The sequence below is a fragment of the Canis lupus genome, chromosome 9, assembly GCF_003254725.2.
Source record: "Canis lupus dingo isolate Sandy chromosome 9, ASM325472v2, whole genome shotgun sequence".
Taxonomy (NCBI): domain Eukaryota; kingdom Metazoa; phylum Chordata; class Mammalia; order Carnivora; family Canidae; genus Canis; species Canis lupus.
The window spans coordinates 37,612,101-37,636,993 of NC_064251.1; the positions used below are offsets into that span (position 1 = coordinate 37,612,101).

At 40.8% G+C, this 24,893-nt stretch overlaps 3 protein-coding genes across 23 annotated transcripts in view; 2 read left to right on the forward strand and 1 right to left on the reverse strand.

Annotated features, from left to right (window-relative positions):
- The window catches only part of PIGW (phosphatidylinositol glycan anchor biosynthesis class W), a 43,973-nt gene extending 39,393 nt beyond the window's left edge, over nt 1–4,580 (forward strand). For 2 of the 7 annotated variants that reach the window (XM_035720957.2, XM_025439872.3), the window contains one exon: nt 2,682–4,580. In XM_035720957.2, the coding sequence (XP_035576850.2) occupies nt 2,691–4,202 (1,512 nt within the window). In that variant the 5' untranslated portion in view covers nt 2,682–2,690 and the 3' untranslated portion in view covers nt 4,203–4,580. The other 5 variants (XM_025439868.3, XM_025439871.3, XM_035720958.2 and 2 more) reach the window with 5 other exon arrangements.
- MYO19 (myosin XIX) overlaps nt 1–8,928 on the reverse strand; it is a 45,469-nt gene extending 36,541 nt beyond the window's left edge. For 4 of the 7 annotated variants that reach the window (XR_007413018.1, XM_035720952.2, XM_035720954.2 and 1 more), the window contains exon 1: nt 8,001–8,080. The gene's annotated coding sequence lies outside the window, so the exon portion shown is untranslated. Of the gene's footprint in view, nt 1–200; nt 363–8,000 lie in introns of those variants that run through there. The other 3 variants (XM_035720948.2, XM_049114176.1, XM_025439855.3) reach the window with 3 other exon arrangements.
- A 1,222-nt stretch (nt 8,929–10,150) lies between these two features.
- GGNBP2 (gametogenetin binding protein 2) overlaps nt 10,151–24,893 on the forward strand; it is a 33,218-nt gene continuing 18,475 nt past the window's right edge. For 2 of the 9 annotated variants that reach the window (XM_025439864.3, XM_049114180.1), the window contains exons 1-5: nt 10,185–10,383; nt 10,895–11,087; nt 18,275–18,355; nt 19,934–20,187; nt 22,598–22,696. In XM_025439864.3, the coding sequence (XP_025295649.1) occupies nt 10,995–11,087; nt 18,275–18,355; nt 19,934–20,187; nt 22,598–22,696 (527 nt within the window). In that variant the 5' untranslated portion in view covers nt 10,185–10,383; nt 10,895–10,994. Of the gene's footprint in view, nt 10,384–10,515; nt 10,569–10,894; nt 11,088–18,274; nt 18,356–19,933; nt 20,188–22,597; nt 22,697–24,893 lie in introns of those variants that run through there. The other 7 variants (XM_025439865.3, XM_025439861.2, XM_025439863.3 and 4 more) reach the window with 7 other exon arrangements.

The window sequence follows — 24,893 nt, forward strand, 5'->3', positions numbered from 1 at the left end:
GTTCTGGGCTAGGGCCAAGCGCTGGGCTACCCCCTGCGGACACGAGACGCTCAAAAAGGAAATGGGAAAGGGGGGGCAAACGGGGCTTTGGAAAAAGGAGAGGAAGATGCCCCGGTTCTTCAGCGCTCCGGCGGCAACCGGCCTCTCTACCCTTTCGGGGTCACCAAGCGCTTCGGACCTGGGCTGGGGGTGGCACTCACCGGTCCCACGGCCCGAGCCGCTGCGCGCGCGGCCCCGCCAGGCCCGACTGAAAAGGCAGGCGGGCGGGCGGGCTGGGAGAGTCGGCGGGAAGAGGAGGGGGCGGGAGCGAGCCGGGAAGGACGCGAAGCCGGCACCGCCGGGGCGCACCGGCCGGCTACCCGCTCCCGCCGAGTGGCCCGGAGCCCCGCGGCTCCTCCCCCGGGGCGGGGCGCGCACGGGGCGCGGGGCGCACGTGGCCCGCTCTGGACGCCGGGTGGGAGTGAGGGGCTCCAGCTGGGACAAAGCACTCGGGGAACCTGGGCTGAGAGGGACGAGGCGCCGGCGTCCCGTGTTCCGGCGCGAGAGGCGCGGGAGCCAAGGCCTCACGGGGCCCCGTCCTTGGGTAGAGGACGCCGTGGTGAACACTGGGCCGGGCCCTCTGATCCCGCCACTCTGAGGGACTCGTCGTGGGCTCGAGAGTGGCGGTGAGGCGTGGGACGCGTCCGCTCCGCTCGGCTCCGCACTGCTCTGACGGACCCGGGCGCGCGGCAGGCCCACCACAGGCAAGAACCGGGAGGGGAGCCCGCGGGGCCGGAGAGCGAGCTCGGGCCCTGGGCGGGGCGCACGCGCGCGCCGAATCCCCGCCCGGAAGCCTCGGCCGCCCCACGTCGGCCGGAAGCGCGGCTCGGGAGGCGGAAGCGGCTTGCTCCCGCGTGGCTCTGCGGCTGCGGTGGGAGCCGCGCTGCCGGGCTCGCGTAGGAGGCCGCCTGCCGGGGCGCCGGGACAGCGAAGGCGCGTGAGGTGGAAGGGCCGGCGCGGCCGTGGCGCGTGTCAGTCTGGAAAAGGACTGCGTCGTTTTTAAAGGCCAGTCGATTACGATCGGTTTGTTATCGTGAGGAGTTGTTGCTTGTCCAGACAGGCCGTCAGGCGGGCATGCATTCATTCGTTTGTTCAACGCGGCTGTGGTCCGGCCAACGGACGAGTTCTGTGCGCCACTTTTCAGACATTGAAATATGATAGAGGTGCTTTACATCCTTTTGAAACCACGAACACTGGCGTGTGCGATGCGCCCACGCCTCCCCCGTCCCGCCCCTTCCCGCATGACTAGCATCCATTCTATCCCATCTACACCTAAACCTGAAAGCGTGGCTGTGAATGAGAGAGGAAGCAGCCTGGGGCTCAGGATGTCCCTAGAGGACTAGTATTTTGTACTGGAGGCAATGGCTTCAGAAGGACGTTTCACACAAACCAAGGTCTCCAACTCCAGGGTGCACTTAACTACCATCTCTCTCCCGGTCCCTCTCTGATTTGACTTGAAGTCATCAGTTAAATGTATTCAATTTCCATCACAAAATTTTAATAACATATCCTATGCTTTGTAATAGGAATTTCCATCTGTGAGTCCATTTTCAGGGTTTTTTTTTTTTTTTTTTTTTTAATTTATGATAGGCACACAGTGAGAGAGAGAGAGGCAGAGACACAGGCAGAGGGAGAAGCAGGCTCCATGCACCGGGAGCCCGACGTGGGATTCGATCCCGGGTCTCCAGGATCGCGCCCTGGGCCAAAGGCAGGCGCCAAACCGCTGCGCCACCCAGGGATCCCCATTTTCAGGGTTTATATCCCAAATTAAGTTTGTCAGTCTGCCTTATACTGAGAATAGCTGCAGCTTTTTAACCGATTTCATACCATTAGCAAGACATTCTTATCCTTTTTTTTTGTTAAGATTTTACTTACTTACCTGAAAGAGTGAGAGCGAGAGAGAGCATAGATAGGGAGGCAGAAGCCGACTCCCCGTGTCGCAGAGAGCCAGAGGTGGAGCTGGATCCTAGGACACCAAAATCCTGACCTGAACTCAAGACAGACAACTGACCGAGGCACCCAGGCACCCCCTCTCCCCCCGCCCCCCGCCGGTTTTTTAAAGATTTATTTTAGAGAGCCAGAGTGAATGAGCACCAGCAGGAGAGGGTGAGGGAGAATCTCAAGTAGACTGTGCTAAGCATGGAGCCGATCCTCAGGCTTGATCCCTGAGATCAAGACCTGGTCTTGAAACCAAGAATAGGATGCTTAACTGGGTGTACCACCCAGATGCCCTGACATTCTTATCCTGATGTGTTAGGCTTCTTCCCACGATCCTTGGAAGGGGAATCACAAATTCTAATTTCTGCCCTGATTTGAGATCACTAGGGGCTAAAGTTCTGCTGTGAAATCTAGGAATAAGAGTGAAATAGGGGCCCTGGGTGGTGCAGTCGGTTCTAAGTGTCAGACTCTTGGTTTCAGCTCAGGTCATGATCTCAGGGTCTTGAAATCAAGCTTTGTGTTGGGCTCTCTGAGTTCAGTGAGGAGTCTGTTAAGTTTCTCCCTTCTCCCTGTATCCCTCCCCAAACATGCTCTCTCTCAAGTAAACTCTTTTTAAAAAAGTAAAATCAGGTCACATACATATATATGTCTATTCCAAAAGAACATTGCTTTTCCAATGCATCCTTTTGCTCTTATTTTCACAGGAAGAAAAAATGTCTCAAAAGCAGATGAAGGAAGCTTTTGTCAGTAACCACAATGGAACCAGTGTGCTAGAAGTTACCCAAGGCCTGTGCTTACCTGCATTCTGTATCCTGTGCAGAGGGCTCCTGATCATTCTCTCACAGTACTTGTGTTCTTCACATACTTGGAGAACTAGGCTATTCATTGACTTTGTTTTCTTAATAGTTCCCCTGGTGGCAACTTTGACCATTTTGTCTTCTTTTGTCCTCCTTGAGCACCTTGCTGTAATTATCCTTGGGGCAGGGCTATTCTATCAAATATACTGCAGAAGAACTTACTATGCCAGAATACCTGTCCAGAAAATACTTGAAAAATTCTTGAAAATCAGTCTAGAATCAGAATATGTTCCAGCCATCTCTTGTTTCCGTGTAATTAACAGTGCATTTACTGCTGTTGCCATTTTGGCTGTAGACTTCCCACTTTTTCCCAGAAGATTTGCCAAAACTGAGCTCTATGGGACAGGAGCAATGGATTTTGGAGTAGGAGGTTTTATTTTTGGGACTGCAATGGTTTGTCCAGAGGTTAGGAGAAAATATGCAGAAGAAGGGTCCAGATTTTATTATCTTACAAAGTCATTGTACTCTGTTTGGCCATTAGTCTTCCTAGGAATAGGACGATTAGTCATTATAAAATCCATAGGCTATCAGGAACATTTAACGGAGTATGGAGTTCACTGGAACTTTTTCTTTACCTTAATGGTTGTGAAACTTATAACATCATTGCTATTGATTATTTTTCCTCTAAATAAATCCTGGATTGTGGCCATCAGCATTATTGTGTTATACCAACTAGCCCTGGACTTTACCCCATTGAAAAGGTTAATTTTGTATGGCACTGATGGTAGTGGCACAAGGATTGGTTTACTAAATGCCAACCGAGAAGGAATAATTTCTACTTTGGGGTATGTGGCAATTCATATGGCTGGTGTGCAAACAGGGTCATATATGTTTAAAAAAAGATCACATGTCAAAGACTGGATAAAAGTAACATACTGTATTCTGCTGACAGCAATTAGCCTCTTCATATCTCTTTACATAGTTCAGGTAAATGTAGAAGTTGTATCTCGGAGAATGGCCAATTTAGCCTTTTGTATTTGGATAGTTGCTTCCAGCCTGATCCTTCTTAGTAGTTTATTAGTAGGTGATATAATTTTGAGTTTTGCCAAATTTCTAACTAAAGGGGCTGTCGTACCCTGTTCTTGGAAACCAGTCCAGCCATCTGCTACCAGTAAAAAGCATTCAGAATCTCTAGTCTCCGAAGCTGAAAGAAAGGAAGCCAGTCTTTGTTTAATCACAGCTATGAACAGAAACCAGTTAGTGTTTTTCTTGCTATCAAATATAACTACTGGTCTCATCAACCTGATGGTAGATACGTTACACAGCAGTACTTTGTGGGCCTTAATTGTGCTCAATCTCTATATGTTTACCAACTGTTTAATTATATTTGTGTTACACTTGCAAGATAAGACTATAAAATTTTGGTGATCAGTATAGGTACAAAGTACTTGTGTTACAGAACTATTATCTTAATGAGGAGAAATATTAAATGTGAAGAAAATGGGCTTTTGGCAACCCAGTGTTAACCATACTTTATTATAGAATTGAGTTTCAATCCTCTGTAATAGTAGTGATGCTTACTGTTCCAATGTATCTCAACAGTATGTAAAACAAACCAATAGAGAATAGACAGAGCCTTGTGACTTGTTAGAATATTTATTAAATTCCACTATTTAAAAGAAACTGGAGTCATGACACTGAAAGATTAGATGGTAGAAAGGAGGATTTTTACTTTCCATCTTATATCAGAAACCATTCTGTATTTTTTTATTGTATGACTTTTATAATAAAATTTACATTAAAACATCTCAGTGTGATTGTGAAATTGTCAACACTTTACTGCTCAGTTTTAACCTTTTAAAAAAGCCTAAGAAAGCAAACGTTTACAATTAAATACTTATATACTATTAAGTCAGGAAACAAATGCTGCAAAGAATGGACTGAATTGTACTACGTAGTTTACATGCCTAGTAATTATGAGACAGTAGTTTTACTTTGGGACTAATTTCTTTAGCCAACACTGCTCTAGGGATGATAAGCAGGTTTTCTGATATCTTGGAACTTGTAATCCAGTGGGGAAACAGACATTGAACAACTATTATAAACTGTTAAGTCATGAAGTATAGGTTACCAAGAGTGTCATGAAGAACTGATCTAGTAGAGTCAAAGTTTTACTCACAAATGGTATTTTTTTTAAAAATTTATTTTTAAGCAATCTCTACTGCAACATGGGGCTTGAACTCACAACCCCAAGACCAAGTCACGTGCTTAGGCACCTGACCTGGGTAGTTCAGTGGTTGAGCGTCTGCCTTCAGCTCAGGTCGTGATCCTAGGACTCCTGCGGGGGAGCCTGCTTCTCCCTCTGCCTATGTCTGCCTGTGTTTCTCATGAATAAATAAAATCTTAAAAAAGTTACATGCCCTGCAGACTGAGCCAGCCTAGGTAGTCTCCATACCCAGGATGGGGGTTGGGGAGGAAGGTGGGGCTCAAACTCAGACTGTTGAGATCAAGACCTGAACTGAGGTCAAGAGACTGTCACTCAACCGACTTTGCCACCCAGGCACACACTCCCAAATGGTATTTCTCTGAGCTAGAGCTGATGGATGGGATGAGGAGTTAAAATGTGGTAAGGGAAGGGGTAAACAGCATTCTAGGTAGAATGAATCCTCTGGGAGGCAAGGCAAAAGTCCTGAGTTGGGAAAATAGCACATCCTGGAAATCAAGGCTGGAGCTCAGAAAAAGGGAGAGGGTAGGTAATAAGCTAGAGAAGCAGGCAGGGGCCATATCAGACATACCTCATCTCATCTACCATGTTAAAGGGAAAGAGAACCAGTGAGAAAGTGAAGTAGTAGGCTGATTTAATACAATGATGGCTATATTAAAGTTCAATATCCTACTGGCAATTTGAGTCCTTTAAAAGTTCTAAGCAGACTTTCGAACTGGCTATTCAAAATCTTAAGATTTAAAAAACAAAACCCTTAGTTTCTGATTATATGTTTCCTGTATATTGTTTAAAGTGGGCAAAAAAAGGGTGCCTGGGTGGTTTAGTACGTTAAGCATCCAACTCTTGATTTGGGCTCAGATCTTGATCTCAGGGTCGTATAAGTTTGGGCTGGCATTGGGCTTCATGCTGGACGTAGTGCCTACTCAACTAAAATTTTTAGTTGTGTTTCATTTTCAAGCAAAAATCTTTGCAGAAATAGTCAAGGGTCAGAATGCCCAAGTTAATTTTATATTTGGTAAGGACTCAATCATTTGTGTAGTGTAGGTAGAGCCTCCTCTAACATTAAATTTTGGATTTGCTAAAAAAAAAAAAAAAAAAAAAAAAAAATTGGATTTGCTATTTTAATAAGTTGCCTCTAAATTAGTTAAAATTTATTTTATTCCCTACTTTGTTAAACATAGGCACATTATTACACTAATTAGTTTACTTCAATCTGTTACACTGATGTTGGCTAATTTAGTAGTTACGTAGCATTTTTGCCAACTATAATCAATGATATTTGGAGTTACTCTATTATTGAAAGGAATTTTTTCCCTGAATAAATCAGCATGTTGAGCAGTTACACAGCTATAAAAACAAAAATCAAATTCTATTTTCAATTAAAAAAAATTTTGAAATTTAACCAGTAAGATTACAGCATGTAAATTAAGCATGAGTAGGAAAGGTGATGGGTTTTCTTGCTATGTCATAGTCTAATACCCCACAACTTATCTAATTAAAGCATTCAGAGGGCCAATAGGACTGTAAACATATTGTTCTCTCATTTTTAAAAAAGTAAATTATTTGATGACTGAAAGAACATGTTGTCTAACTGGCTGCTGCTTGTTGGTAACTGCTCCATCTTTACTAGGTCTTAAATATCTCTCAGCAAGTTTATGTGTCACAATTATGGATACTAAATCATAACTTAAAAGAACAAAGCGTACTCTGTGTTTTTTCCATCTCCAATTATGAAAGTCATTTAAGAGAAAGCTAATGAAATAGCATTCATTAAGCACAGAAGAATTAGTAAAGACCATTCTGACTTGGTTCTAGTTTACAGGACAAAAGAGATCATTCAACACAGATTTACTGAGCTCCAATGTACCAGGTATAGGTGCTAGAGAAACAATAGAAAATAAAGTCCCTGCCTTCAAGGGGCTTACATTTTAACTTGTGGACATTATTTTCCCTTAAATTTTTTTTTCCCTCTGAAAAAAATTTAAATGGTGAAAGTATGTCTTTTTTTTTTTTTTTTTTTTTCCAGTATGTCCCTATTTTTAACAGACAAAAAAACTTCCCATTATCAGCTCATGAAAAAGAAAACCAAACTCACAGAATCTCAGGTTTGGATCACCATGGTAATTTAATTTAATGAACATTCTGCTACTGATTTTACTACCACACTAAACAACATGGTTATTATAGTGAAAACAAAAAGTATTCTAATTGGATAATTTTCTTTTCAACTATTTTTTTTTTTTAAGATTTTAAGCAATCTCTACACCCAAAGTGGGACTCAAACTCACTGTCCTGAGATCAAGAGTTACATGCTACACTAACTGAACCAACCAGGCATCTCTCAACTATCAATTTTTGAGGACAGAGAACTGAGGGGGAAAGAGAAGGGAAAAATATAATCTGGTCTGTGACTATTGATGACCTTCAGGAAGTGACTCATTCCTATGACTTTAATTTTACACAATTTAAACTGTTTATATCTACAATATGTATCGATAACTTGTGTTTAGAAGATGACATCTTATTTTTGAGCATTGATATCCAATATGATGTATAAATTGTACAAAATCTTATTTTGCTTCCTAAGAGTTTATATATAGTCTATGAATATAGAAAACAACACAAGGAATAAATCAGTACTCTTCATTTCTTTTAAACCTAGGTTGCGGGATCCCTGGGTGGTGCAGCGGTTTAGCGCCTGCCTTTGGCCCAGGGCGCGATTCTGGAGACCCGGGATCCAATCCCACGTTGGGCTCCCGGTGCATGGAGCCTGCTTCTCCTTCTGCCTGTGTCTCTGCCTCTCTCTCTCTCTCTCTCTCTCTCTGTGACTATCATAAATAAATTAAAAAAAAAAAAAACTTTAAATAAACCTAAGTTGCTTGGAAAATAATCCTATCTCATTTGTGCTGGAGTTTTGTGGCTGGGTCTCACAAACTGGGAACATAACAAGAAAAAGAACAGCATTTTGTTGATAATTATCTCTCCATCACTCCAATTGTTACCAGGTATCAGCAGAAGGTCTTCCGTGGTTGGTTGCTTTCTCCTGGTCTCTCAAATCCTTCAACCTTGCCTTTCACAATGCCTACATTAAAATTAAAAAATAGACAATAGGTAAGCAATAACTCATTTTGTCAATTAGCTTTAACCTCTCTAAATGCAGATACTTAGTTATGAAATATTTGCTGTAGCAGTATTGGTTTTGGCAGAAGCTAGACCAATAGTGACCATGAGTGCTTGACGTAGCTACAATTTCTAAAAATTGTTTTCTAGTGAAATAATTTTCTAAGCATTCCTCCTCAAATATTTATTTTATTATATTTGGAGCACCCAGACTTACCTCCCTAACAACTTATCTTGCAAATTATCCACCTTTTTACTGAGTATCAAATGTATGTGAAACATTGTCCAAAGATACTAAGCAGCAAGTTCAGGAAACCTAAAGGACAAATCCAGGGGTGCCTAGCTGGCTCAGTTGGTAGAGTATACAACTCTTGATCCCAGGGTTGTGAGTTTGAGCCCCACGTAGAGTGTAGAGATTATGTAATAAAAGACAAATCCAAATCAGGGAATGTAACTTCAGATGGAAAGAGACTGTTGTAGTACCATTCTGTTTTACATCTGGGTTTTAACGCCCTTTCTAACTTAAGATTTAAATCCCCAGGTGAATACTCTGTTCTTTGCTAGTACCCAGTGTGTACTCAATAACCAAAGTCATTAAAATTAGCACCTTTAGGTTGAGCTTGTCTTTTTCAACGTCCTTTACCAACCACAATCCAAAAGAAGTTTAAACTTAAAATAGGTACATTCATTAATATAGTCTTTATAAGAGCACCTTTAGGTCTTAAAAACCACAGTATTCTTTTTTCCTTAGAGGAGTGTTTATACATAAAACACAAGATTCTCTCAAAAGTCCAAAGTCTGGCTCTGTAGTCTAACCTGTCAGAAGCTGCATGCTCATCCTATATGCCTATTGGATCTAAGCTAACGATCCCATTGTTCTGCTCTCCTAACATGGCCAAAAGACAGAAATAATAAATACTGGATAATCACACCTTTGGGACTGAACAATGGTTCTTCCAGTTTATTATGTCACCTAACCTAACAGTGACAACACAATGTCATAAGTCAACATGTGGCTAAAGATGCACTATGGGGTTTTTTTGTTGTTCTGAGTCTCTAAGGTTTCTGGTGATGACCAAAATACTTTTTTAAAAGACCGGTATCATTGCTTTAGCCTATTCTACCAGGAAATACTGTCATCAGGATTAGTTTTAGAAGCAGCAGATGGACTTGTCCTTACAACCGTCAAGACTTTCATAGGCAAAATACTTCCCAACAACGGTTTCGGCTTTCCAGCAGCCCTCCAAAGCCTTCAAGGTAGGAAGTGAGTACACGGTGGCACGCAGGGTATAGGTACCTTGCCTTCACAGAGGAAAGGGAAGGGCCTTTGGCCCGTACCAGTACTTTGCCCAGGGGAACCCGTGTCCTGAGTCTCTAAGTTAATATTAACCCGGCCCAAGACGTTTCTCTGGCCAGGGCGTTCACGAGCCTCTCCCCACGTCGTCTTCTATCTGCCTCTACAGTAGCAACTACAACGCACAACTGTCAGCACATCAGTAGCTCCCCCGGGCGGGATCTTGACGCAGTCTCTGTCGGGGAAGCGGTGATGCGGCGGGCTCCCGGTCAGTCGGGGTGTTCAGGGAAAGCGGCGTCAAGTTCCTGGAAACCAAGCCCCGAGTTTCTCGCTCACCCTCCAGACGCTCGTCTCCCCTTCCCTCACTCCCGCTTTTCCGCTCCCACTGACTTGGAAAGCCTCACCTCCCCCCCCCCCCCCCCGCGCCCACTTACCTAAGTCCTCCCAGGGCCTTGACCCCTCAGGTGGGCCCTGCGTCAGCTCGGCTCTGCACCCTCCGGACCTCGGGAGAGCGGTTCCCGGGCCCGCGCGGCAGGGCCACGGAGGTTCGGGCCTGTTCACTCTTCCCGGCAGCCCTACCTCGGATTTATTTGGGTAGCCAGACTCGGGGGAGGGGTCGGTCACGCGTTCGAGATACCCGAGGGAGCACCCCCACCCCCTCCACCAGGGTTTCGAAAGAGGCGACCAGAGAGCGACGGTCTACAGTCTCGCGAGAGAAGGCGGGGCCCCGCCCGGAGTTCTCGGCCCCTCCCTGCCCCACCCTCCTCACGTCCCCCGCCCTCCCTCCCCCACTCCCCGTGGCGCGAGCGGCTGACTGAGCCTGGAGAGGAAACGGCGTTCGGAGCCGCGCTCCCGCCCAGGCCGGCCCTGACGCGGGCCTCGTCAGCCGGTAACGGGGAGCAGAGGTGGGGGTCAGGGAGGCGACCACGAAAACGGTGAAGGTCAGAACCGAGAGGCCTCCTCCGAGAAGGGTGAGGAAAGGGTCTGAGCCTCCCTCTCACGGACTCCGCAGAGCTGAGGCGGGGTCGACCCCTCCCAGGGGCGGGGTCGCGCTGGGCAACTGCAGCCCTGGGGACGGACTGGGCGGGGCGCGCCAAGAAAGGGGAGGAAGGGGTCAGCTGGGGGCTGAGGGCGCCCCGGCGGCGGGAAGCAGGCGGTGGGCTCTGAGGCTGAGGCCGTGGGTGGGGTCCTGGAGCTGGGACTCCGGTGACGGGCTGGGGAAGCCCCGGGGCTGGCGGGTCCCTTCCGCCTCTCCTTTGGACCCTGACTGGAGGCCGGCGGGGGTGGGGGCTGGGGAGGGCGAGCGGCGCGAGGGGGCGGGTCCCGGCGCTGCTCGTCGCTGATTGGCTGAGCGCGTGTGGAATCGGGTGATGGGAAACGCAGCCCGGCTCTCCCGTGCCCTCCTGCTCCTCTCCCTCCCCCCCGTGGCGAAAGTGCTGCGCGGCGGCGGGTGCTTACGCTCGCGGGGTTTGGCTGTTGCAGGCAGGAGCTGGGAGGAGGCGGCAGCGGCAGCGGCAGGAGCAGCAGCGGCGGCGGCAGCTGGGAGGAGGTGGTGACGGTGGCAACGGCAGCGTCGGGGACGATGGCGCGACTGGTGGCAGTGTGCAGGGACGGGGAGGAGGAGTTCCCCTTCGAGAGGAGGCAGATTCCCCTCTACATAGACGACACCCTCACGGTGAGCGGGCCGGGCCGGGCCGGGCTCGCCGCTCCCCTGGCAGCTGTTTCCCCTCCTCCCCCTCCCCCAGGCCGAGCGCTGCGCACTGGAGAAAGAGTGTGTTGCAACTCCTAGGCGAGGCCTTCTCTCCGGCAGGCCCCACAAACTCGCCTTTGCAGTGTATCGCACGGTAATCCTTGCGGGGCCCTAACCCAGCGCTTCGTAAGCATTTCGAGCCCCTCTCTCCAGATTTTCCTTCCTTTTTGAACCCTCTTCCTTTCCCCTGTCCCTTTAGGAGACGCTGCTTTTGCCAAAGCACGCGCCTCGGAGAGGGGTTGAAGGATCTTGGGCGTTTAGGGCCTATCCTTTACAGAATGCACCTACCCTTCGGGGAGGCTTAATTATCTGGAAATGTCGCAGCTGCACTGCTACCTGTATATTTTGTCTCTCAATACTGTATAGCTCACAACAGAAGCTTAATTACTTAGGGCAAAGTGACATGCTCTCGCACAGTAAAGATTCCACAAAAATGATTTGGTTTCATTGTAAATAGTGTCATATTGCCTAGTACATTAAAACTCTTTGAAATGATTTATTGGTAGGCCATGACTCTTCAAAATGGGTTTTCTTGGCAATAGTTATTTTTTAGTTTACAGTTAACCTTTTTTTTTTTCTTTTTCTTTTTTTTAATGAAGCAAAATTAGTGAATGTGCAAGAGCATTATAAAGAGGTGATTGCTCATCTCAAGTGTCAAAACCCATTTATGGGTAGTTTTCTTTTTTAGAGTTGATGGTAGTACAGCATTACTGACCCTCTGCCCTATGTTGCTGTACTATTTCCTTTGAAAGGAAATGGCAGAAATTTGAATTGAATCTGAACAGGAAATGAGTGCAGTTGCTTGCCACTATTTCTTAAGACATGAAATGAGCTTTTTCTGAATATCTTGAAACCTGCATTTTGATGATGTTGGAGCTTTGGATTATACGTTTCCCTATTTTGATAGGTGTAACTCAGTCTCTTCATCGTATTACCTTTGCCTTTTTGCTTTTAAGAGGCAGTTCTGTTCTTGAATTTTCTTTTGCAAATATCCATTGAAGTTTTTTCAATTTTTGTATAAAATGCAAGTCATTGTAGAGCTGCCACTCTATGCCTTTCTGTTTGCCAGTCTCAATTAAGATTTGATTGAGCTGCAGTACTTTTAAAAGGACTAGAGGAGCTTTTTGGTGACTTAATTGGTTAGAACTATTTAAGTGAAAGCATCTTTTTTTTTTCATGAAAAGAAAGTTTTTTTGTTTTTTGTTTTTTGTTTTTTGTTTTGTGGAGAAAGATAGAGTGATTTGGCCTGACATGGGGTAAATAGAGTTTGTGTTGATGCATTAGAAAGTGTTTGTATTCCTTGGTTATGATTTCTGTATTTTTTACATTAAAAGTATAATGGAATTGTATTTTAAGTTAAAAAAAATAATAGCACTCTGGTCAAATTAAATGATGCATTTCTCCATTTGAAAACTCCTAATGTGAGTTATTTGTTACTTTCTTTCTCCCACTTCTAACGCAAACACTTTTCTAGAGCACATAATTTAGTATGAACTTTCTATGATTATTGCCCCAGAATGCCTTTGAAGTTTAAAAAAATCCAGTGGGTTTAAACATAAGGTTACTTTTGAGTGTATAGTATCAAAACGGGAAATCAACATAAATTTGAATATTTACAACATTTTAAAAGGCACTAGCACGCTCACATAACCACCTTGTGAGTGCAGCATTGACACATCTGTCATATAGCACTTTAAAACAGTGAGTGTTTTTATACTCTGTTCTCTGTACAAGGATATTAATTTCTAAAACTTCCCACAGAAAAAGATGTAACCTTGCATTATGATACATTATTGTACTTATTTCTCCAGAGAAGTTGGGATTGGATTGAACCTGGTGGTTGAGTTTTGCTTTTGTTGTATTGTGAATTTGTCACCAAGGCAAATAAAATTTAGGGTCATTTAATTTAAATATCTCAAAATAGCATTCTATTTAGGAAAAGATGCAGTTTTTCTTGGCTTTAGAAGGGTTTTTATCACTAGTAATGAGTGGGACTATTTATTGCTTTGTCTTGGAACTTGTGCATAGTCATTGAGTGCTGCTTAGTGAAAATTCTTGTCAGGGATGCATTATATTTTGGGAAACAACTTTCTTTCAGAACTATTTTATCAAATACTGTTTAAAAGAAGAATGCAGAGCAAGCACCTGTTGGAAGAGGGAGGGAAGACGCCTGTAGCAGAAGTTTATGCTCTGCACTGGCCTACTGATAATTTGATGGCAGTGTATCCCTGAAGTTAACATTTGGTCTGGTCTTTGTTCTTAGGGTTTATACATAATGCATTGAAAAAACTTTGTGTGGTCTTTATTTCAAGTTGTCTTAGAATCTTGTTGGCACCTAGATGTTAAGTCTGGTTACAGCTTTCATAATTCAGTTACAAATGTATCATTTTAATAACAAGTTGAAACTTCTAGCCTTAATTCTACTGGTGATTTTAGGTTGGGTTTGTAAAATGAAATTGAGAAGCTTGTATGTGAGGAAGTAGCTGCCTCTTTTATGTGGTATATTAAATACACATTAAGACCCATTTGGTAATTTAGTGGGTTTGAATCCTTGAGTATAGTGCTGATCTAGGTGTATTTTAGAAAATCCCAAAGAGGTAAGCTGGTGGAATATTTAGGAAAGTGGTATGCTTTGTGGCCAAAATACTTTTGGTATTAACTAGAATTGTAGAATAGCAGATGGGCAGAATACATATTTTACCTTAGAAATATTTTTGAAGAATTATAATTTTTAAGTAGGTAGTTTTCTTTAAAAGAGTCAAAATTTATACTCTTTATAAAATAGTCTTGAAAAATAACTGTATAACAAAGAAAAAAAAAATAGCCTTAATCCTACTTCTGAGAGATAACTAAGAAGATAGCAACATTGGCTGTAACTCTGGTCATAGAAACACACTTAGGTGGAGAGTTGAGATGTATTGTTTACTGTAGCATTTTATATTTGGCTTTTTTTTTTTTTCCCCCCACTAAATGTAATACTGAGAATATTCTTGTCATTTTTAAGCAGCTTTATTGGCCAAATAATAATTTGTTTTGTAACATTCCATAATTTAATCATTCCTCCTTTGTGGATATAGAGGTGATTCTGCTTTTGATTATGTATGATAAGATTATAAATAACACATAAATCTGCATTAAAATTTTTTTCTCAGGCTTTGGAAGTATAGTTACTGGATCGAAGGATAAGAACCTTTTTGTAGAGTTCTTGATACATAGTGTCACATTGCTACAGTATTGCTGGGAAGCAGTTTACCCTCCTAATCAACTAATCTAAATGGACTAGAGACTGATCATGTGGGGTTTTTTGTTTGTTTGTTTGTTTTTTTAATTCATGAGATAGAGGCAGAGACACAGGCAGAGGGAGAAGCAGGCTCCTTGCAGGGAGCCCGACGCGGGACTTGATCCCTGGACTCTGGGATCATGCCCTGAGCCGAAGGCAGACACTCAACTGCTGAGCCACCCAGGCATCTCAAATAATGGTTTTTAATGAGACATTAAAAGATAGTAAATGGTACTGTATTCACTTGGGGATTAGGTGTTTATCGTTTGTTAAATTTAGTATTTAATGTTTTAACTCTTAAGTGTTTAATTGATTTTACCAAAGGTGATAGATGTTACAAATAGCTATGAGGATGAAGTAAAAAAGTCAAGCTAAAGTGACAATGACTTTTAATAAATACAAATTTAATACTGTTGGTTAGAGCTTGTGCTAAAAACAGATTATTTGTGGTCAGGAGAAACCAGGACAGGTATTTAAGAGTGAAAGTGGGTAATGGATTCAATAAACTTTATAAAGCAGTAACTGCAGGACAATGACTGGTTCTATTTTTGGTCGGCTAGGGAAAGGCAACCTCATCATGAAGCAGAACACTAATGAGTCTGTGAAACCACACCTGAAATACTTTACATGAGCGTCTTCCTTTGGGGAACCTAGAATCTGAAGATTAAGTCAAGGAGGTGGTTTTAAAGAATGGGAAAAGTAGTGTTTCCCTTTTCTTTGTCTTCCCTCTTTCCTTTTTTCTTACTGTCTTCTCTCAGCATTAAAGAGTATATAATGATTGACCAGAAAACAGCAAGGTAAAAAGCTGTTGTCCTAAGTGTTTGAAAGGCAAGGACAGAATAATTATTTAGTGTGAGTGCAGAGTTTGTAACCAGGGTGGTATAGAGTAAGTTACAAGAAAAAACTTAGTATTATGTAGGCCAGTGAAACCTAGGAAAGACACAGTAATAGACCTGATCTTGACATTTCACCTGGTTAGGTGAAAATCAAATGATCTGAAATGAGGAGTTTAAAAAATTTTTTTAACCCTGTCCTCCTGTTGGTACCTTTTAGAAATGATTCCTAGTTTTTATCCATTAAATTATATACATTTTAAATGTCAGCTGTTAGGTCTCAATATGTTAAATTTGTTCTTTGACCTCCACTTTAATTATTCAAACAATAAAACATAGTTGAAAATAAAAATAATTCATTATTACACAGAGTCAGAATTTAGGATTTCCCCTATGAACCAGACTGGAGAGACCTTGATTTGGTTAAATGAGAAGCATTCTTTGAGTGTTTCTTAAATTGGTAGCTTTAATTTTAAAATAGGTAATTATCTTAATTTTTTTTATGGTGGCAATCAATATGTACTAAAGTGGTATACATTTGTATCAAACAAGTGAGAATGCAAATCAAGATGGTAGTTGCTTAAATGGTAGATTTGGAGTGGTTTACAGTATTCTGTTGAGTTAATGGCTTTAAAAGTTTATCCTACACTTTTTTCTGACTTGACAGTTTGATTTCTTTGTGTTTTAAACCATGTAGTGATGACAAAAAAAAAAAATGTGAATTAACTGTAAAGTACTATTAACTACTTTTGTCTCATCAGTTTTCATAGACCAGGACTTCTGATATTGGGATTATTAATTTTTAAGAAAAATCTGAGTAGACTGTTAAATATAAGGACAATGGACAGTATGGATCATTAGGTTTTTTGCCCATTTATTTCTGTCATCCTCACCAGTTCATTTAGAGCCACCTTGTTAAAGCAGACCAGTGACCAGTTTGTTAAGGTTAACATATGAAAGTGCTTAGAACAACACGAAGTATATATAAAGCTACACTAAATATCTTTATTATTACTACTACCAGTCTTTGGAGATTTTAGTAAGACTATAAGAGAGAAGACTAGAGAGAAGTCAGTAAACCTGAAAACTGGGTAATTGATCCTTAAATCTATGAGATTTGGACATAATAGTCTATGTGTATGGAAGAAGAAACTTCCAGAATAATAAAAACTCTTGAGGTGGAAACATGTATCTGAATATGGTATAATGAGTATAGAATTGGAAGCAAGGAACACTAACTTTTCTCTGGTCATAAATATTATATGTGCATTGTAATTAATTGGGGAAAGGTAGGAACACATAATGGAAAAAGTCCTTTTTCTTTTCACTGCCCAGAGATAGGCTACATCTAATATATCTTGTATTATCTTTTTCTCTAAGAAAATACACAACAAATAGAAACATTTGAATCATTTTGTACATGCAGTTTTTGGTTCTGTGTAATACAGTGGAGCCCTAGATTGTTGAGTTGATATTTGCATCATTATCCATTCTGGTATTTCCTTCTCTCTACTTCACACATCCTGTATTCCCCCCTTATCAAATCAAGGAAAGATCTATTACTTGTACTTGTCTTTGTTGTCCAGTCCTTAGTTTATTGTTAGAGCAAGCATGTATAAGAGCTGTCATTTCTAATGTGGAGGAAAAAGAATAATCACTTCTATTAAAAAAAGAAGGTCTTTGTGGTGCCGGTTAGTGAAGAAGGAATTTTTTAAAGATCATATTCAACTGGTTGGGGTATTTTTAGTGTTGTGTTTTTGCCTCAAATGGGTCTCTTTATCATGACTTCACTCTTTGGGTATGTAGGAGTTTTTGGTCCTTGTCATCTGGAAATAGAAGTTTGTCCTAGCACAGTATGTTTAATACTTTTAACAATGTTTTTAGTTAAGATATAAATGTGTTACTTTATTTCATTGTTTTGAAGGGCATACTGTTTTTGCCCTCACATTTTAACATCTTTGAAATTGGAATGTTTCTTTTATTTGGTGACATCTAACAGTTATAAAGGCTCTTTCCTAGTGGTATGTAACCACTGTACTTTTCTAAAATCAGTGGTGTCACAGATCAGTGATGTGCTAATTAGTAATTCCCCATTATCTGATATACAGAAACATCCTTGAATTTTATATCCCTCTTCCTCTGGTAGGGATTTTTTTTTTTTTAAGGTATTGATTGATCTGAGAGAGAGTATGAAAGAGAGAGAGCGGGAGCGCATATGAGCAGGGGGAAGGGGTAGAGGGAGAAGCATACTCCCCGCTGAGCAGGAAGCCCAATGCAGGACTTGATCCCAGGACCCTGGGATCATGACCTGAGCCAAAGGCAGATATTTAACTGAGCCACCAGGCACCCAAGGGAATTTTGATAATTGAATAAATAGCTCTGTTTTTGTTCCTAATTAGAGCAAACATTTAGTATGTGCCAGGTACTATTCTGAGTATTTCATAGATGTCTGAGTATGTCATATATTGTCATATATAGCCATTTGCATTATAAAATTTACTGTATTCCATAATTAAGAGGAATAACTAAAAGTATGTATGTTTAATATAAAATGTCAGGTTATTTTACTTATTAAATATTATGGGCCACTGCAACAAACCCTTTTAAACATAATTTAATCTTCACAACGTACTCTGAGAGATATTAAACATTATTACTTAATCTCTGTTTACAAATGAAGAAGCTGAAAGTCAAACAGGTTAAGTAACTTGCCCAGACATCTGATGTAGATTATAAGTAGTGGAACTGGGATTTGAACTCTTGTTTCCCTGACTTCAGTGTCCTTGCTTCTAATGACTATACCATTTCTGGCTTTAGAAACTTGTATAACTTGGGCGGTGGTGGTGGTGGTAGTTTTAACTTTTTTCAACAGGGGGCGGGACTGGGATGTGCAAATCCTGCTTTAGGGACCTATTTCTGTCCTAGGGGTTTATAAAATAGTTTGTAGCATGTGTTCAAAGAAAATAAAATAATTGATTTTCATTCTTTTGCATATTAAGATGGTGATGGAATTTCCTGACAATGTGTTAAATCTTGATGGGCATCAAAATAATGGTGCACAACTAAAGCAGTTTATTCAGGTAATATTTTTAAAAATCAATGTTTTAAATGTGTGTGTGTATATTGAAGAGTCATTTAAAATTTTAGCTTTAAATATTAATTACATTTTACCTAGGGGTCTTTAGATCTTAAGATTGCCCTGAAATTGCTTTCTTTTACTATTGCTACAGTGAATATATACATTTTTTTAAAAAGATTTATTTATTTGAGAGAGCATGCACAGAGGGAGGAGAAGCAGACTTCTCACTGAGCAGGGAGCCCAACTCGGAGACAGATGCTTAACTGACTGAGCTACTCAGGCACCCTGCTACAGTGAATGCATTTATGTGCCTGTTATGTGAAAGAGATTTGGTGGTGGGACTCCTGGGGTGGCCCAGCAGTTGGGCGCCTGTCCTGCGGTCCCGGGATCGGGTCCCACATTGGGCTCCCTGCATGGAGCCTGCTTCTCCCTCTGCCTATATCTCTGCCTCTCTCTCTGTGTCTCTCGTGAATAAATAAATAAAATCTTTTTAAAAAAAAAAGATTTGGTGGGTTATCATTTTACATGTCCCTACAGCTTTAATTTCACCAAGCTATCTTTCCCTGTTTTTAAAAGATAGGGTATACAGCTTTTCATTGAGAACTTGTTGGTTTTCTTCTGTAGAGATTGTTCAAGTAAAACAAAAACAAAAACAAAAAAACTATACTGTGAACTCCATGATTTTTATTTAATTTTTTAAGCAGTATGATACTTTATAAAACCCTGTATGTAATCAAGATAATTGAAGGTAAATTGTTAACTTTACTTCAAAATTCTATTTCTACTCTTGTAGAAAACTTTGAATGAAAGGTTAATGGTAAATGTGAGAGAATTCTTGGGATTATCTTACTTACCCATATTTTTTTGTAAAGCTGGAAACACTATTTGTAGTATAACTATAACTTCATCTAGATAGAAGTTATTTACTAGAGTTTTGCCCATTTCTCTACAGCTGTGGTTCTCAGTCATTTTTCTACTTGTCATAGACAACAGATAACATTCATATGTACCACCATATTAGTTACTCACTGCAGGCTTCTACATAGGTAAGATAGGCCTTGTTCTCTCCCACTAATCCATAACCCACCTGTCCATACCTCCAGGTTGAGAATTGCTGCTCTATATTATCACCATCCTAACTTGATTCCTGTAGCTAACCATTGTGTGTTGTTAAAAATTGAGAGGAAGATGTGGCAAAGCTGCATACCATCTTTATTTTTTTCTTTGTTTAAAATTTTTTATTTCAAGAGAGTGTACTAAGCTTAGTACTCATTGAACAAACACTAAATTTCCTGAAGCAGGGCTGCTTTTTGCTATGCTGGGGCACATACTGCTTAGCCCTGACATCCTAAGCAGAGTTTTTGATACCTTAGATGCTAGAATAGAGGGCTTTGTGGAGTAAACTCAGTACAGTGCAAGCAAGGCCAACTTGTTTTTTAAGTCAATTGCAGATAGATAGATGGCAAGCCCTGCCCAGATTGTACTTACTACACAAAGACAGGAACCAGAAGTAGTAATGAAGAGAAATTTTATGTCTTTCTTAAGGATTGTTCTTCATTTTTCTTTCCCTCTTTCTCAGCGACATAGCATGCTTAAGCAGCAAGATCTAAGTATTGCCATGGTGGTGACATCACGTGAAGTATTGAGTGCACTTTCTCAGCTTGTCCCATGTGTTGGTTGTCGTCGCAGTGTGGAGCGCCTCTTTTCCCAGCTTGTAGAGTCTGGAAATCCCGCACTTGAACCCCTGACAGTAGGGCCCAAAGGAGTCCTATCTGTAACTCGAAGCTGCATGACTGATGCAAAGAAGCTTTATACCTTATTTTATGTACATGGGTAAGTTTAATCAATGGGAAGATGACTGTTAAATTTTTTTAAACTTCGTGACAGTGGTAGCTCTTTTACTAAATTTGATGGGATGAAGCTTGCGTTCAAAATCAGTAATTTTATTGAATATCTTCTGTGTGCCAGTGACTATACATTTTGTTCTGATATGGAAAGAGGCAGGCAGTAGACAAATATATGATTTTTCAGGTAAGTTACAAGTAAGGGAGATGAGAATGAATGGATGGGTGGAATTAATATGGAGGATGGATGGTCAGGGAAGGCTTCTCTGATAAAATGACATTGAGTGTAGACTTGCAGTGAGTAGGGATCCCTGGGTGGCGCAGCGGTTTGGCGCCTGCCTTTGGCCCAGGGTGCGATCCTGGAGACCCGGGATCGAATCCCACGTTGGGCTCCCTGCATGGAGCCTGCTTCTCCCTCCACCTGTGTCTCTGCCTCTCTCTCTCTCTCTCTCTCTGTGTGACTGTCATAAATAAATAAAAATTAAAAAAAAAAAAAAAAAGACTTGCAGTGAATAAGTAAACTGTAGATATCTGGGAGAAGACAGAGAAGGAAGAGCAAGTGTAGAGGTTTAGAGGTTGAAATTTGCCTGGCATGTTTGAAGAACAGTAGGGAAGCCATGTGGCTGGAGCCAGGTGATTGAAGGGAACACTAATAAAAGATGAGAATCAGGGCAGCCCGGGTGGCTCAGTGAGGTTTAGCGCTGCCTTCGGCCCAGGGCCTGATCCTGGAAACCCGGGATCAAGTCCCATGTCAGGCTCCCTGCATAGAGCCTGCTTCTCCCTCTCCCTGTGTCTCTGCCTCTCTCTATGTCTCTCATGAGTAAATAAATCTTTAAAAAAAAAACAAAAAACAAAATGAGATCAGAGGAATAATAAAAGTCCTACTTATGTAGTGCCATCCTGAATTTATTTATTTATTTATTTAGTAAGATTGGAAGATTTTGAAGTGTTGTGAGCAGAGGGGTGACATGGTCTGACTTAAAGTTTGGCTTACCTTGACCTCTGTGTTGAGACTAAGTGGAAGGGGAGAGAAACAAAGAGTATTTAATAATCCATGTGGGAGATAATGATGACTAGTATTGTGGTCATAGATAATAAGAAATGGTTGGATCCTGGGTATATTTTGAGGAATGAGCCACTCAGATTTTGGATAGATTGGATATGGAGGAGGACATCAAGGATGATTCTCAGATTTGGGATCTAAAGAATAAGACCAGTGGTTTCCATTTATTGAGTTGGGTAAGTATGGGAAGAGCAGTTTTGCTGAACACGCTTTTGGATGTGTTAAGGTTTGAGATACCAATTGGGCATCCAGGTGTAGTTCAAGGAGGTCTGCTCTAGAGATAAAAATTCATGTCATCAGCACGTATATAGTATCTGAACTATGTATAAATTATATGTATACACACAAAGACTAAATATAAATAGGAAAAGAGAAGGGATCTAAAGACCAAACCCTCGGATTTTCTGTTTAGAGGTGGTGATAGAAACGTAGGATTTTTACTCTGCCTGAGAAAAACCTTGGAAGATTTTTGGACAGAGAACATAATGTGATTCTTGTTTTGAAAAGATCATTTTAGCTGCTGAGTGAAGCCTAAAATGTAAAGGCAAAGGGTGGGAAGCAAAGAAACCATCTGGGAGATCAACGATTGCACTTGGTTAAGCTAGAGAGGCGAGTTGGACATGGATTGTAATGGTGGAGGTGATAAGTGATAGAATTCTGGACATATTCAAAAGTTAGAGTTGACAGGCTTTGCTGATTGGATATAGGGTGTGAATATTAGCTGTACACATTTCTATATTTGCATACAATTTCTGTTAATGGCTCCTCATCATCAAGGATAAAGTTTTTATTTTTTTTTATTTTTTTTAAGATTTTATTTATTTATTCATGAGAGACACAGAGAGGCAGAGAAGCAGGCTCCATGCAGGGAGCCCAACATGGGACTTGATCCCAGGTCTCCAGGATCACACCCTGGACTGAGGGCGGTGCTAAACTGCTGAGCCACCCAGGCTGCCCGAGGATAGTGTTTATTTAGATATTGTTGGAACCGGGGAAGATGGCTGAGAGGTAGCAATCAGTCATAAAATATTTGAGTGTCAGGCACACTGCTAGATATAGTGCAAATATAGGGATGAATGAGACAGATGCAGTCTAGGAGAATGAGTATGTTGAATAGAACAGGTCTCTTTCAAACATTGACAGACTGAAAATGGAATGGGAGAAGACAGGTGTACAGATTCTTCTTGGTTAGAATTTGATGAGAAATTTTCAAGGTAGGTGATAGGTCTGTAATACTTTACACTTCACACTAAAAGGTAGTAAATAGAGATTTTGAAAATTCTAAAGAAAAAGAAATATTAAACAAACTTGTAATGATTTTTTTGTTGTTGTTTAGGTCCAAACTAAATGACATGATAGATGCTATTCCAAAAAGTAAAAAGAACAAGAGATGTCAGTTGCACTCCTTAGATACGCACAAACCAAAACCTTTGGGGTAAGTAGAATCGACAAGATGCTTTGTAATTGTTAAGATTATAAATGTTGATCGTATTTAGTAAAAAGAAAAAAAAAAAAACATTGCTAGTTTTATTTTATTAATTAGTTACACTATAACATAGGTTAAAATAAATCTGTCCTGATTCTATGAGGCCTTTTTGCATAGAGACTGTGTAGTGTCTCAATATAGATCTGATTTTTCTTTTGAAGTTTTTTTTCTTATATTCAATATGTTTCAGAGGAAGGAAGTTGAGATCTTTATGGAAATTTATTTAGACAATATTAAGTTTTTCAAAGTAGTGATATCATTCTTTGATCTGTATAATAGTTATAATGTATAAATTATTTTTCTTGTTTTTCTTATCTCTAGGTCTCCCTAATAATTTATCAGGGATTTAAAAAAGGTCTTGGATCAGTTGTAGCAATGTGTATTTATGTAACTAATTTGCAGTTTTGTTCTGGTTAGGTGTGGTACAATGCCCAAGGCTGCTTTTGTCCTCATCTCCCAGCATATTGTTACCTTTGCCCCCCTACAAAATTGCTTGAGGTTAGGGGTAGTAAGGAAAAGCCATGGAATTTGAAGGGGAGTGGTTCTAAGAAGTAACTTGTGTTTTAAGAAAAATGAGATGAAAAAAAAATTAAAAAATAAAAATAATAAATAAAGAGAATGAAATGATATGAAACAATACTGAATTACTTTTAAAAGTCAGTTTTTTAATATCTAATTAGTAGTGTTGACACCATTATTGTATAGACCTTTTCCTTCCTGATAAAAGACTTGAATGATTGAGTGGTGGTATATTAATAATCTATTAACAAGTTTGTTTTCCTATAGTCAGGAACAAAATTTTTTAAAAATTTTGTGAAAACTGCCAAACACATAGGAAAGTAGAGACACTATTCAAGAACTGCCCCTGCCCACCCCCCAAAATATCTTCATTCAGATTCAGTAGTAGTATCAAGATTTATCACATTCGTTTTATTTATCCATCTTTTTAATTTGCTGAAGTATTTTAAAACAAGTCCCACTTTTTTACTTCTACATATTTCCACATTCATCTCCAAATACATGGACATTTTCTTTTATAATGACAGTGCCATTACAACACTTAACAGAATCAACTATAATAATCTAATACACAGTTCAGATTTTCTTAGTTATCTCTAAAAGTGTCTTTTTTTTTACATGGATTTGTTAGAATCAGGATCCAGACAAAAACCACGAAATATATGATACCTAAATGTGAGAATACTCTGAACCTTCAGTAACGCTCTATAAAAGTGGATATCGAAAGAAAATTGTTATTTTACATACCTGATTTACCATTATCTTTAGAGTTCTGATTTTCTGAATGTAAAATTCAGTCTAGTTTTTTCATTAGACGGTAACGTTCACCTAAATGACTGTTGGCTAAAGTCACAGAGTGGTAGTATAAAAAATTTGCCTTCTGGTTTTCTTGTTATGAATAATCTTCATTGTGGAACCAAAGAGCAACATATCTCAATATCTTACACATCTGCTCATTGGTACCTTCCTTCAAAGACCAGTTCTACTTTTACTCCAGGTTCCTTCTCCTCTTGTTCTCATTGACTTGCTTTATCAATTATCTGCTTTTGTTAAATTGACATACAACTGTGTTTTCCTATCTTTCTGTTTAAAAACAAAAAACAAACCTCCACAGACTTCACATTCCCTTTCAGCTACAGCTCCACCACATGGGAAGCCAGATATTTTAGAAGGTTGTTTGCTGAGTTAGGAAATCAGTATGAGTTGATCTTTAGCACTGTCTCCTAAGGTAGCTGCAGTTATTCCCACAAGCCATATAGATAGCAGACCAAGGAGTAGTGTGCTTAGCCAAGACTCCCTCTCCTCGACATTGGATTGTCACTGCCATTGTATGATACTTTGGCACTCCATTTTACATATTCCCACTGTTATTCCCTCCCTTTTGCTGTTTAGACTTTCTCTAGAGAAATGTTAACAATTGATTAGGTTTCAACCTACTCAATGGCAACAATCCAGGTCAGCCTTCCTGAGAGTGTTCTTGTATTCATGCAAGTAACCCCAAGTTATTGGCTGCCCGGGAGCAAGTTTGAGATCCAGAAGAAAAATCTAGGCTACAGTTATAGGCCTGTAGCTGATGACTGAAGATTATCTTAGAGAATAGTGTATAAGGTCTACCCAGGGAGAGAGT